Here is a 15,540-nt window from a genome sequence, read left to right as displayed (position 1 = left end):
ATTCTTTAAGTGTGTGTAAGAAGGGAGGGGAAAAGTGAAGAATCCTGAAATGGTACAGTAGTACTTATACATCAGTGAGACTTAGTGATGAATTACAACTCTGGCTTAACATTGAGATCTTAGGGCTTTTGGACATGCTGAAAGCAGCAGCAACATTTAACAGATTTGAAGCAACATGGCCTAAAAGATGAATTTGGGAGGATGTGTGTAAGATTTGAAGAGATGCATGGAAGAAATCAGTGTGAAGATAGAGAAATACAAAGCATTTCCCTTTCTTTTCTTCACTGTAGATATGCCTTTTTTAGTTGGAGAGGGAAAATGCCATGACCATCTCTTTAGAAATTTATCTGCAGCACCAATGCTATGCAGAGAGATTAACATTCATGAGGAACTGTTAATCTCTCCTACACATATTGGACAAACTCAGACTCAGGGGATCTCCTCTTGATAAATTCATTCCTCTTACCTCGGTTATCTTTTTCCATGCGGCTTTAATTTAAAAAAAAAAGTGCAGTTGCACTATATTTTTTTCTAATTGCCAAGAATAGACTGAAGAGTATTCCAAATTAAATTTAATGCAGGACTGATAAAGTAATATCAAGGTTTACATTTTAATTGCACAGAAGATAGAACATTCCAAGTTATAATTCTCACAGCAGCTGTTGCCTCTTTGCATGTACCAGGGAATGTGGGGTTAAGATAGGTCTGGGGAGGGGGAAGGAGAGGGAGATAGGAGAAGAGTGGGACAGAGATTTTAGGGTGGGAAGATAGAGGCAGAAGGGTTTCTAACCATTAAAGCGCATTCTCCTCAAGAACCCTGGAACTGAATCCAGGATTCATGAGTCTCTGCATTCTTTCCTAGTGGGTTTCGCAATTATTTGATGATAGCAAAGTGTGTGTCTAATCCCCCCGTAAGTGCCTGATTCATATAGAGGACAACCACCTACAACTGCTACTAGTTCCCTTAGCGCAAGTGTCAGACATCTGTGATGTCTATCTAAAGGTCCAAAGCCTGCTCATGACCCACACTGGAAGTTAATACAGGGCCGCCCAGAGGATTCCGGGGGCCCGGGGTCTTCGGCGGCGGGGGGCCCCTTCTGTTCCGGGACCCGCCGCCGAAGTGCCCCGAAGACCCGCGGCAGGAGCCCCACGCCGCTGAATTACCGCCAAAGCGGGACCCGCCACTGAAGTGCAGCCCGGTCTTCGGCGGTAATTCGGCTGGGGGGGGGGTCCCCGCCGCGGGTCTTCGGGGCACTTCGGCGGCGGGTCCCGGAACGGAAGGGGCCCCCCGCCGCCGAAGACCGGGCTGCGCTTCGGCGGCGGGTCCCGCTTCCCCCCCGCCCCGGCCTCTTACCCCCGGCTCCCTCCTCACCCGGAGTCTCAGCGCCTCGCCGGAACAGCCGCAGCGTGTGGCCGGCGGGGCCTGAGCTCCGTCCCGCTCAGAGCCGCGTGGTGAGGGGGCGGGGCTGGGAGCTCCACGCCGAGCGGAGGGAGCTGAGCTCAGCCTGGAGCTCCCGGCCCCGCCCCCTGACCACGTGGCTCTGAGCGGGGCGGGGCTCAGGGGCCCCACCGGAGACACGGCACTTGATGCGCTGAGGCTCCAGGAGAGGGGCGGAGGCGGGAGCCTCCGCTGTTCTCTTGGGGGCCCCTGCGGAGCCCGGGGCCTGGGGCAAATTGCCCCCTTTGCCCCCCCCTCTGGGCGGCCCTGAGTTAATATGGTTCCACATGATGGAATTTCTGTTGGATTTGTTTGTTTTTATTTAAACTTAGGAAATTACATAAAGAACATGAAGGTTGCAAAGTCAAGCACTCAAAAGTTAGATACTGCCAAATCTAAGGTTGCCTATGTAACCTTAATTTGACCCCTATGAATCAGTAGTAGAGATTGTTTTAACTCTGTATTTGGCACAGGTATGATTGCTTCTGGAATACGGTGTCCAGTTCTGGTGTCCACAATTCAAGAAGGATGTTGATAAATTAGAAAGCATTCACAAAAGAGCCACAAGAATAATTAAAGGATTAGACAACATGCCTTATAGCGATAAACTAAAGAGATTGAGCTCTTTGAGTCTAACAAGGAGAAGAGGTGATTTGATTACAGTCTGCAAGTACCTAGGTAGTGAACAAATTTTTCATATTGGACTCTTCAATCTAGCAGAGAAAGCTATAACATGATCCAATTGCTAGAAGTTAAAGCTAGACAAATTCAGACTGGAAATAAGGTGTAAAATTTATTTAACAGTGAAGATGATAAATCAGTGGACCAATTAACCCAGATTTTTGGTGGATTCTTCATCACTGGCCATTTTTAAACCAAGAATGGATGTTTTCCTAAAAGATATGCTCTAGGAATTTTTTCAGGGAAATCCTATGGCCTGTTCTACACAAGTAGTGAGCTTAGATGATCACAATAGACCCTACTGGACTTGAATATATTAATTGACATGATCAACTACTATTTTTTCAGCCTGACGCAAATGTCTGACATACATTTTCAGCCAGAACACTTGAAAATTTGGGAAGGTTTTAAGCAACTGAAAACAGAGTCTCAATGGATAGTTTCAGGCAACCTTAATAATAGGCAGCATAGCAGTGCTGCCTATAATTCTGTCTGCCTTCCACCTGCACAGCTTTTAGGATTTTTTTTTAGTCATCCAGGACATATTTATTCCTTGTATTTTCTGAATTTTACATCTTGTTTCCAGAGATGAAAATGAAAATGAGAAAGTTAAGCTATTCTCTTCACCAGTTAGCCAGGATTTTAAAGTAAACACTGCAGCCTTCGATAGGGGCCAATAGTGCCTTCCATTGACATCCAAAGGCTGTTATGCTCCTGCCACTTTCTGTGTAGACAATCGCATTACATAAACATCTCTTACAATCGACTATCACAGTCATCTGAAAACCCTGGGTACACTTAAAAAGTTCCACATAGGAGTGCTGGGTGCCAAAACTGCAGAGCTAATTTGTTGTTCTGAAATTTGTGTACTAACTTCAAATAGCTATTAGTGCACCTGTTCATCTATCTTGCCAAACAGCAGGATTCTAGTGATTTGGGGGGGAAGGGGAGAATCGTCAGAGCAAGATAGTTCCTCTAAAAGCCATCATGAATCACTTTTGTAATGTTTCAGATAATCAACAGTATTATCTTTATGTATAGTTGCTAAGAAGTTATGATTTCTTTTTTAGTTAAAAAATGACTAAAAGCAAAAGTTTAACATAAAAGAGTAATAGATTATACAGGTTTCTGTTTGGAATAAATGCCTCAAGCTTCATGATTACTATTACTGGTGTATAACTATCTAGTAAATTTCATTAGCATTTTTATTAACAGGATTATAATTTTATTTTTTCCTAAAGGCAAAATTAGAACCAGACAGAAGAGACTGAAGAGCCCTTTGGTAAGAGGGGTGGAGTGCAGAATCTTCAAGGATTATTCTCAATTATTTTGTCCTGTTTCATTTTATTCTCTGCTGCATTTGCTTTCAAATAGAGATCGGAGAGTCTCCTCATTGTCTGTGTTGCCTCAGAAATGATAATTTGAGAACATTCTATCATGTGCGGAGCATTTAGACTTGTCTTTTGGGATTGAAATTCACTGTCTTTAGACAAATTCTTGAGGATTTGGAGTACTGCTATGGGCATCTAGGCAGGGTGATGCTCAGTATTGGATAGTTGGTTAGTATCTTTGCAAAGATTTAAGGGTAATACAATGTTGTAGAGAAAATGAAACTGAGACAATCAGATCTTCAGTAATTTTAATATAGGAATCCTAATGGTTAAAGAGCCTTAACATTCTTAAATCTCTTTACTCTTTATTCAAGTACCGTATTTTCCGGCGTATAAGACGACTGGGCGTATAAGACGACCCCCTAATTTTCCACTTAAAACATAGGTTTTGGCCTATACTCGCCGTATAAGACTACCCCCCCTTCCGAGGCTGAAGGACCCACCACCGAAGACCCGGTAGGGAACCGTCCAGTGAGTACACCCCCCACCCATGTCCTGCCCCCCCTCAGAAACCACAACCCATAACCCCCCCTGCCCTGCTCCTTGTCCCCTGACCACTCCTTCCCAAGACCCCCAACCCTAACTCCCCCCCAGGATCCCACCCCCTGCCAAACTTGCCCCGCTCCCTGTCCCCTGACTGCCCCGACTCCATCCACCACCATCCCAACAGACCCCAGGAATTCCCACGCGGCGCCTACCCAACCCCCCCTTCCCCATCCCCTGTCTGCCCCCCCAGAACCTCTGCCCGATCCAACCCCTCCTCCCCAGTCCCAGCCCTGGCCCTGGCCTCTTACCCCTGCCGGGGACCAGGGCCGGAGCCGCAGCCGCGGGGCCCGGCTCCCCGGGCCCGGCCGACACCGGAGCCGCAGCCGCGGGGCCCGACTCCCCGGGCCCGGCCACCACCGGAGCCGGCGCCGCAGCCGCGGGGCCCGACTCCCCGGGCCCGGCCGCCACCGGAGCCGGAGCCGGAGCCGCGGGGCCGCCACCGGAGCCGGCGCCGCAGCCGCGGGGCCCGACTCCCCGGGCCCGGCCGCCACCGGAGCCGGAGCCGGAGCCGCGGGGCCCGACTCCCCGGGCCGACACCGGGACCGGCGCCGCAGGTAAGCCGTCCCGCCCCCTCCCCCACACGCCCGGCTTACCTGCCTGCTCCTTTTTTCAGGCTTCCCGCGAACATTTGATTCGCGGGAAGCCGGGGAAGGGGAGGAGAAGGAGGGCGGAGCGTTCAGGGGAGCGGTGTCATCTATTAAGCCTGCTCAGATTGGCTGAGTCAGAGAGGCAGGCTATTACAACCTTTGCCAATCCGAGCAGGCTTTGTATGCATTAATGGCATACACCAGAGAGACGCCTCCCAGGATTGGCTCAGCCGAAGCCTGTTTATACCCGGCGTATAAGACGACCCCCGATTTTTGGGGGTTGTTTTTTAGTTTCAAAAGTCGTCTTATACGCCGGAAAATATGGTAATACAGATATGTTGCACTCTTTCAGAAATATAATAAAAGTCTAATTACACCATTTGGGAAATATTTGGAACTGGGTATTTGTCATAGGAGAAGATGATAAAAAGAAGAGTTGGCAATTGAGGATTTACTATGTTTGATGGTTGTAGGGGTGGTGGGAAGGGAAGTGGGAGTCATGGGAGCCACTGGAAGAGTTAAACAGTTGGTAATGGGAGGTCAGATTCAGACAAAAACTCCATTGGGGAGAATATACATTTCTGTGTCATATATTCATCCAAAGTACCTCATGACAGCTTCTTGGATTAAAAGTACTCATCCTCAGTACTCTAAGGATTCAATAAATATATTTTCCTTTAAATTATAATTAAAATAAAAATATTTCTCCTACTACCTTCAGCTCCAGCACTAAAATAGGCAAGGAAAGTGTACATTTTCCCAAATATTATAATAAAACTGAAGCAATACTACTTAAAAAAATCCTTTACTTCTGTAACCAGCACAACCGCAAATTTTTGTGGAATATCAGAATTTTTATTATTATTCATTTGCACAATAATTATGACAACTTCACAGGATAAGAACGGCCATACTAGGTCAGACCAAAGGTCTATCTAGCCCATTATCCTGTCTTCCGACAGTGGCCAATGCCAGGTGCCCCACAGGGAATGAACAGAACAGGTAATCATCAAGTGATCCATCCCCTGTCGCTCATTCTCAGCTTCTGGCAGACGGAGGCTAGGGACACCATTCCTGCCCATCCTGGCTAATAGCCTTTTATAGACCGATCCTCCATTAATTTATCTAATTATTTTTTGAACCCTGTCATAGTCTTGACCTGCACAACATCTTGTAGCAAAAAGTTCCACAGATTGGCTTGTGTTGTGTGAAGAAATACTTCCTTTTGTTTTAAACCTGCTGCCTATTAATTTCATTTGGTGACCCCTAGTTCTTGTGTTATGAGAAGCAGTAAATAATACTTCCTTATTTACTTTCTCCACAGCAGTCATGATTTTATAGACCTCTGTCATATCCCCCCTTAGTCATCGCTTTTCCAAGCTGAAAAGTCCCAGTCTTATTAATCTCTCCTCATATGGCAGCTGTTCCATATCCCTAATAATTTTTGTTGCTCTTTTCTGAACCTTTTCATGGAATACATTTTTCATAATCAAAAACTGAGCACATAATGTGCTGAAATTTAAGTCAGTTGCTGGGACAGTTGTTTTGTTTTTATAGCAGAAAAATAAAGTCTGAGACCTGTTTATGAAAAGCTCAGGAAAAAGCTATGACGCTTTCTAAATAAAAAAAAATATTTTGAGTGGACTGTAGAAAATGCTGCATGTGCATGCATCCCCCACTGCCTCTGCACCCATCCCATCCCATAGTGTGGGAGGAAGAAGGACTTGCGGATCCAGCAAGTTGCAAACCCACTGACCTGATATTAATACTCAGATGCCACTGTGTGGCGGGGTACACAGAAATCCTCTGTGGAGTACAGCTCTCTGGCATGTAGGGAAGGCAGATTGCCACATAGGCTCCCTGCATCCCATCCCCCAATGCAGCACAGTGGAACCAAACTAGTTCTGCTGTGGCCCATCCAATCTGCTGAACAGGGACAGGGGTTTACCGCTAACACAACAGTGATCAGTGAATTGATTACTATATTTTTATAGTAATACAGAAATACAATTTTATCTGTAGAATAAACACAAGCCAATGACAAACTTGCGTATCCGTCTATAAAAAGCAATCAGTTTTCTTTCAGCTGCAACTGTTCTGAAACTGAGCCCTTCAATCAAAACTTGTGTTAGGATTTCAATCATACTGCAATCTCAAGATTCAAACACTACAAAAAATGCAACCATTACAATTTACAGGGCTATTCTATGGTTCTATAAGATATTAAAAATAAACTGGTTACCTTAGATCTCTGCCAAAGGCTTTGAAAAGGTATTCTAAAGTAATGCATGTAAAAGGTGATAAAAAAATTTTTTTTTGGCCCACAAAATCCACTATGTGGGAAAACGTGTAGGTTTCATAATTTATTTTTGTACTTTCATAACTGTCATGAAAGAAAAAGCCAACTATGGCATCAAAAGAGGAAAAGAGGAAGAGGTCATAATTTGTATCAGATAGAAGACTCCTATATATGCACAGCCTCACAGTTCTACTGTAGCTTAACATACTTAATTGTAATGGTTTGTGTCTCTTCTGTTCTTACTAGAGTGTAGCTTCCTCTAAAAATTGACTATTGAAGTTGCACTGTGCAGTTTCATGTATGTTTCCCAAGGAATTCTGTATCAAATTAACACAGAAGTTTTTTTGTTTGGTTTTTTTTTTTTTTTTAGTAAAAAGATTTTTGAATCAGCAGCTCTGCAAGGGCTTTGACAGCCAAGTAGCATATCTTTTGGTTTTGACATTTGCAATTATAAAAACTCTGCAATTAGAACTTAATAAATAATTGCCTTGATGTATGAGCCATATCAGAATCTAGCTCACTATTCCACAGTTGTGTTGGCTCTGCATGAATAAAAAATAATAAAAGTTTAACTGTTGTCATTGATGTTCAACCTTCTATGGACTATGTCTTCCTATGTGCTTGTATGCTGCCTAACACAAATCAGTACAGCCCTGTGTGGATTGTATCCGCATCCAATCTGCAAACATGGTCCGTGGATATAAAACGACTATCCACAGATTTAAGGGGCTCTACAAATCAGTCCCTGTTCCTAGCTGGGGCCCTTTGGCAGACAATATAAACAAACAACATCAATGTCATAATTAGATGTAACCCAACATAAGGTATGTTGCTTAAGGAGGTGCAGAATTTTTAAGAATTTAAGAAGTATTGCATGCCAGTGTCACTTTTCTTCCCATAAACACTTTAAAAAGTACATAAGTATTTTCCTATGCACTAGGGAACCTTCCATCATATATGGAGAAAAGGCCAGTAACAAATTACAGCAGTAAACTATCATTGTCTATGCCCACCACTGTGGTCAGCAACTTCTGACTGAAGAATTCCTCAGTCCTTTTTCTAGGAGAATCAATACTATTTGTTAGTTGAAACAGTATTATTTCAGAGTGATTACTGCTGAGATGGGAGTTTGTCCTCCACAAGCTGAGCAGCATTCTGCCTCCACACAGTACATTCACACTTGGAAGGAAAGCGAAGAGACAATGACAGACCTTCTGTGTTACCTATTTGTCTTTCCAGGTCTGCTGCTTCATCTGGTGTTGCACGTGGGAGGACTCCAGGATCACTGAAACTAGTACGCAGCAGGGTCCCCATCACGAAAAAGAACAGAATCCCACCTATTGCAGGAATAGCAGGTGTAATCTTCTCTGACAAATATGGACAACTACAAGGGAGGGGAAAAAGAAATAATTGTTAAACTACTAATGTCAAATAGTGCAGTACATGTCATAAGTAGTTAGTTAAGGGTTAAGTTCTACCTGTAAAGGGTTAACCCAGACCTGGTGAAACACCTGACCAAAGGACCAATCAGGGAAGAGAATTTGAAAATCCCAGAGAGCGGGAACTTGGGTCTCTGTGTTCTTTGTTCTGTGTTCTTAGCCGTCTGAAACTACACCAGCACAGACGCTTAACCAAGTCTGCTCATCTTTCTGAACTAATTTCTTCTATTCAAGCTAGTGAGTATTAGAAGTACTGGGTAATTTCATATAAGAATCCTGTGTCTGCAATTGTGTGTGTTTGTATTGATTATTCGTAATTTTGCCTGTATTGTTTGTACTGAGGAAAAGGGAGAAATTTCTCCAGGGATTAATAAGATTAGACCCTATGAATGTCTATCTTGGATTCATAGAGATTGTGTATTTTTTCTCTTCTTTTTTTTTTTATTCTTTTAATAAACTCTTTTAAGTTCAGGACTTGGTTAAGTTCCTTACCTGTGGATTCAGGGGAAGGAAGCTAGGCGCCACTCTGGGGAGACAAGGGTTGTCTCCAAGCAGAGAAAGTCTCTGGAAGGAGGAGAGGGAGGGGGGAAGTGGGCTGCTTCCCTGTGTGTAGAGATTCAAGGAGTTTGAATCAAGGTATCTCTCTCTCCGGAGCAGGCTGGAGAGAGGGAAGAAAAGGGAGGGGGGGGGAAGGTTCCTCCTCTGTGAGTGGATCTGTGTTCCCAGGGAGTGTCTTTGAAGGGAGACAGGGGGGGACAGAGGGGTGTCTCGATTCACCAAAAATAATCGAGTGGTGGCAGCGAGAAGGAACCCCACCCTAAGGGTTAGGGTGGTGGCAGAATGCATGCGGGTCCCCATCTTTGAACCCACAAGCTCAAAGTGGGGGTGAGATCCCAGGACAAGTGCAGTACATGTTCTCAGAAACTATTAAGTCTCTTGCCATTAAAGATCTATCTAGGTTAAGATTTTACATTCTATTAAGTCTACATTGCTTTGCAGTGGAATGCTACTTTTAATGAAGCTGAAAGGTGGCTCTAAAAAGCCACACCTATCGCTATCCCCTAGTACTGGTTTAATATAATAAAGATTCAAAGAGCATAACAACCACCGCATTGTTAAGTAATATTCCCTTATTACACATAAAACAATGGGAAAAATTTTAAAAGTGAGGAGGTAACATATAGTGGGAAATTCAATGAATTCTATAAAATGAATTATACTCTGCTGTTAGAGGAAATGCACAAGGACGTACATAAATGGCACATGCTTCCTTTATCCCCCTTGGGAGGTATCAGTGTTATGAAAATAGAATGTGGTGCCTCAAGCTTTTGTTTCTCTCTCATTCCATTCTTTGTAATTTATTCTGTAAGCTTGTTTATTTGCTTTAAAAATAAAAGGAGTGCAACAACCGTGCAACACACATGGAAATGAACAACCGAGGTGGTCCAGGGCAATGACAGCCCTTTTTCAGAACAGTAGAGCGTTTATTGTTACCAGACTTAAAAAATTACTGGGCTGCAAGGCTATAAGCACACGGATTTTTTTTTTAATTATTCCACTCAGAAAAGTCATCATAGATGGAAGCACTGGAACCTAATTTAACTTACAGTTATGGTTGTAAGTGAAAAGAGAGCAACCATTATCAGTTGTACTTAGACACTGTACAGTATAAAACTCCGGCTAAGCTCAGAACAACACTAGGTATTGATAGATCATCCTGGTATATGCATGAACTTAAACAATCCAAGCAGTCTGTGTTATAGAACAGGGAAAGTCAAAATCCCAGCCCCATTTGATGTATTTATATTCACAATCTAAGCTTTAGTTTAAACTAACAATAAACTGAAGCAGCAAATTTCTAGCCCAGGTCATGGTTGACAATATAACCTTCCAGATCTGAACCAAGTGTAACCAACATTGCCTTCCCTAGTCTGCAGATGATCAGAAACAATGACTAAGGGTCGGTCTACAATGCAATCGGGATATGCAGTTTAGGCATACAAGAACTAGCTTCGATTGAGCTAGCTTGCTAAAAATAGTAGAGTATCCAGTGTCATGGGCTTACCAGCTAGCTTGATCAAAGTTAACTTGTACATGCCTGCGTGTGCTGCAACCGTCCCCCTCTCCCCATTAACCTCACTGGGATACTAACTGCCAGGCTAAACAATGACAACATTAAATATTTCCATGGCTGATCACTTTAGCAGAGGGAATGGGGAAACAGTAGAAATAATAATTAAAAGTTCAGTTACTGTATAAAGACCATATTTCATCGTGTGCGAAGCTCAGGGTGAGTTCAGATGTGGATGGACAATATGTAGTCCTAAATTTTTACTCTAGCCCATGGCACATAATTCTATTAACAATGGAATATGGCCCTTTGACACAGAATGAGACGTCGTTATAGTAGAATGTTGGGGAAGGAAAGTTAAAGTACCAACAAAAAAAAATGACTTGGTTGAAAGAATAGTCCTAAAAGAGCTAATACAATTTAAATAACTGCAGCTGTACTTCACAAAGTTTAAGAAATCAGTTCTTAACTTTTTTTAATATCAGAAAAGCCAGTCAAAACCAACAACCTACAAGTATCTTTTATACAAATCTGAAACTATTATAGTGATCAATATATATCTTGTGAATGCAGAATTATTAAAAATCAACCCACTGCATTGGACTCTGAAACAACAGTGGAAGTTGGGTCTAAGGATACATTTTGAAGTGAATTATTGGGAACATGAGACCTTACTAATACAATAATCAATATTAAATAAAGCACCATACATTATTTTTGGTTGCATTATTCATATCAGACGCCAAAGAAACGGGAACTATAAGTCTGTAGACCACATAAGTGCTGGAAGGTAACTTGAGATATACCTGTGGAACAGTAAAAAGCTATAAAAATTTTGGACAAATGCCAAAGCAGCACTGCTGACAATGTTTAGATATAGACTTCATCTAGAATCACCACTCATTCTAGGAATTATACTTTAAGCATCCATTTTTAATGGTCACCATAACCATAAAATATGTAATCATTTGTTATGTGCTAAGAGTAGCATTCCATGATATTGATGAAAAAAAATCCAACTTCCCACATCAAAAGATTAAAAGACCAAGGAGGCAATACACTGTTTGACAAATGAGAAAATTAACAAAAATATTAAAATCTCTTGATAAATATCTAGCTGAAACACAATCACAAACTCTGAAGAAAATCAGACCCATCAAAATTTGAAGATACTGTTTCACTCCTTACAAGATATTTGCACTGTAAAAAAGATGTATTGAAAAATACTATTTCTTTTACCTCATACAAGTACTGTAATGCAATCTCTATCGTGAAAGCACAACTTGCAAAAGTAGAATTTTTTTTTAAACTTGGAAGAAATTAATTTGTTAATACTTGTAGGACACTTTGAAGATTCAAAGCACTACAAAAATGCTACTTCGTAATAACATGGAACCTGGAACCAACTGCTCTGATGTTCTATGAAAAGGACACCATCAATTAAAAAAAAAATCATTTCTACCTGAGAATTTGATCCCTATTAGATCAATTAACGTGACCTCCTGTATCAGACAAGTCATAGAATTTCACCCATTTACCCCTGTACTGAGCCCAACAACATGTGTCTGACTACAGCATATCTTCCAGGAAGTCCAAGTAATTCCTCAAAATTACTGTAAATGAATTAGAAAAACAGTATTTTTTCCCCCACTGTGTTTACTGTCTCCACTTGACAGAACTTGGTGGAGTCAGTTTCACTTCCTGTCTCATTTTGTAGCTGTGCCAGATAGATTGGAGGAAGTTGTCCTGTCTGGGAGACCATATCGTATTAAGTGCATGAATGGTTTATACATCATTGCAGGCCAGGGTTTGTGTGCACTCCACAGGATTAACACAGCAGCTCCAGGAAGTGAAAATAGTAAGGGATGATTAAGGCAAATTATTCAGGTAACACCTCCACAGAGGACCAACTCCTGGGAAAGCTCACATATTCTGGTTCAAACTGAATTCTCCAGAGACCAGAAAAACACCCAATCTTAAACTTACTTTGGGACTTTGTTCTGATTCCTGAAGACTAAAAATTGATATCAACTTGTAACCACGAGGAAACCCAATTGTGGGGTTTGAAGGACTGACGTCACTTGAGAGTGATGATGGTAAGCTTTTTAGCGTGCATGTCGGTTCTTTTGTTTTTATATGCTCTCTCTGAAATTCTTTCACCTTCAGAATAAATGAGTTTGCTTAGGAGGAGATCTCTGGTAACTTGTAACTGCTGGCAATATACTATTCATAGCCCTTGAAAAGCCAAGCATAGGAAATGCCTTTTAGATAGACTGGCTTGCTGGGAACAGCACAGTGTAGATCAGGGAGCTGTGTAGCCTCAAAACCCCCAGTCAGAAGGGAGTGAGACACTGATCTCCACCCAAGAGAGGTGACAGCTGGAAGCCAGAAACGTTTAAGTGGGTGCCCTTGTAGGACCACGGAGGGGAAAAATACAGGTGCAGTTACCTTGAAACTGTGACATTAGCATGATGATAATCACAGATCGCACACTGCTTTAGAGGAAGAGCTCGTATATATATATATATATATACACTCTGCCCGAGGTTCTGTAAGAGGGTGTTCTCCGCTAACAGAAGTAGCGGAGCTGACACTGAAGAAACAGCAGGCAGACACATGCACAGAGAGGAAGAAAATAAAAGACCTAAGTTTGTCTAGTATGATTATTCTCACCCTGCCCACGTGACAGTTTTAAACAGCAAAGGAGCAGGAAAAAAATCCCCACACAAACAAAAACGTTGTACTTTATTTATATAAAGGAATTTTTAAAGCCATTCTAGGACATATAATTTTAATGAGGTTTCATAAAAGAATTATATATTTGAAATAGATCGTTTTTTAAAAATGCAAAGCTGATAATGACCCTTAACATGCATTTGTGCTGCTATGTAAAGCTCAACATACATTAAAAACAGTTTAGTTGTTTTTAGAACTGGTCAAATACTACCAAACATTTCCCCAGTTGTTCAAAGTTTTGAATCCACTTGCTTTAGCTTCACTTGCATTCCTTGGTGTGTTCATTTTCCTCAGACAATTTGGCTAGAGCTGTACTAGTAAGTGATTTTTTATATTTTTGGTAGTTGTGGAAAAAAACTGGTTTCCAGTCAACCTGAAACCAAGATTTTTTTGAACATTCAGTGAATTAAAAAGTCAGAAAAGTTTCATTTTGAGTCAAACTCGTTTAATTCAACCTAAAATTTACAATTTTGGGCATTTTACCCAATTTTAAAAATAAAAGCAAAGGGAATTTGCAAATGAGAGGCTTGATCACAAAACAGGAAAGAAAGGAGATGTTGGCAGTATGCACTTCCCCCCCTCTCAATAGCCCACTGATTAGGGCATTCACCTGGGATGTTGGAGGGAGACCAAGGTTTGAATCCTCCACTCTTGACTTGACCCCAGGTCTCCCATCTCCCAGGTGAGTGCCCTAACCACTTGGCACAACCACCATTACCATTTTGTGAATGATGCTTAAGTTCCCTTATCAATGTAGCCCAAAAAATTACGTTTAGTTTGAAAATGTCAAAATGGCTCATTTCAACATTCCCCCAAAAATTTTTTTGACCAAAACAATTCATCTAAATCAACATGAATTCACTAAAATGTTTCAGACAACCCAAATCCGCATTTTTGGTGAAAAAGTTTCAACCAAAAAATTTCACCAAGCTCCAATTCTGGTAAATATGTTTCTTTACAGGGATAAGTTTGTGTTCACAGACACATATTTTTAAAGCAAATATTGGAGAATATTCCCTGAAAGCAAATTTTGAGCTTTTAAAGCAAAATATTCCCACCAAAATGGTAGTGGCAGTTCTTCCTTTAAAAAAAAAAAGTCATTTATGACACTGACAGCATGGGAACCCAATGAAAGAGACAAATAGCTCTCCATCCTACAGAAGCTCTATTAAATAAGAAGCATTAAATTTTTTTTTAAAATTCACTTCCCTATAACAGCTATTCAATGACCTATGGGAAGTGGGCTGGTGGCCTCAGCCCATCTCCAGACATCACAAAACAACTGTCACTAATTGACAGCTTGGTGACAGACAAAACAAAGATTAATGTACCATACTTGGAAGTATCATCGACAGACTCCACTCAACACTCTTACAGTTACATTAGCTGTCTTCAGTTTCAGAGATTGCACCATAGTTTGGATCTGTATCTCCCCAAACAAAAGAATACAAAGAATAAGGGCTGAGTGCAATTTTACAGCTATATTTTTCCATAAAATAGTCTGCTTTTCTCAGATCATTTTTAGAAGCTGTGTTTGAAGGTTAACATGAGTGTGGGAGGACTGGTCTGTCATTGCTGGATAAAAATAGAACACACTGGTGTTGGAGAGATAATTATCAAGCACTCTCCCCTGAACTAAGTATGCCTAAGGAACGATAAAACATCTCCTCTTAACACCCAAAAACCCTTTTAATTGTATAACCATACTTGGACAAGGGCACTGAGTTTTGCAGAAAAGTAAGGACATGTAAGAAGAGCAGTGAAGAGAGCACAGCAAGAACCCTACAGACTTTGAGCTCTTTACTAGTAAAGGGATGAAGAAAGAAGCATATTGCAAACCTTCGGCAGAAAGATCAAGGCATTTCTGAACAGACCTCACTGACAGTTGTTGTTATGGTCTGGTAGGGAGATGCAGCAAATGACAAATCCAATATTGACTCTGCCGGCTTAACTATGCAGCTATAAAACACATTAATAGAAAAATACAGCCACTTCCTACAGACAAAACAACAAAGAAAGCCTTTCATACCTCTGAGCGACTGGAGGAATCTGATTTTGATCTCCATCTGCCAATTAGAGGGTGGGGAATTTAAAAAAATACACCCATAACTGAAGAACCTGGATTTTATGTAATATGTATGACACAGAACTCAGAGGTGTAGCCTCATATAGAATCTTTTTTTTTTTAAACTCATAAAAAAAATACTCTGACCTACATACATGGTATCACCTGAAGTAGAATACTTTCTTAATCTCTTTTCATTCTTAAATTTCTGTTACATGAGGGGAAAAAAGATATATTGTACAAAAGACAGTAATAGTTTAATAAATAAGGAGAAATTTAAACAGTGA

At 41.4% G+C, this 15,540-nt stretch overlaps 1 protein-coding gene across 6 annotated transcripts in view; it reads right to left on the bottom strand.

The window, feature by feature from the left end:
* LOC123366829 (palmitoyltransferase ZDHHC14) overlaps positions 1-15,540 on the bottom strand; it is a 328,341-nt gene that overhangs the window by 232,398 nt on the left and 80,403 nt on the right. For 3 of the 6 annotated variants that reach the window (XM_045010630.1, XM_045010631.1, XM_045010625.1), the window contains exon 2: positions 8,166-8,326. In XM_045010630.1, coding sequence (XP_044866565.1) covers positions 8,166-8,326 — 161 coding nt within the window. Of the gene's footprint in view, positions 1-8,153; positions 8,327-15,540 lie in introns of all 6 variants that reach the window. The other 3 variants (XM_045010624.1, XM_045010626.1, XM_045010627.1) reach the window with 1 other exon arrangement.

The sequence above is a fragment of the Mauremys mutica genome, chromosome 3, assembly GCF_020497125.1.
Source record: "Mauremys mutica isolate MM-2020 ecotype Southern chromosome 3, ASM2049712v1, whole genome shotgun sequence".
NCBI lineage: Eukaryota > Metazoa > Chordata > Testudines > Geoemydidae > Mauremys > Mauremys mutica.
The sequence above is the reverse complement of the archived record's forward strand: the minus strand, read 5'-3'. Positions and strand labels throughout refer to the sequence as shown.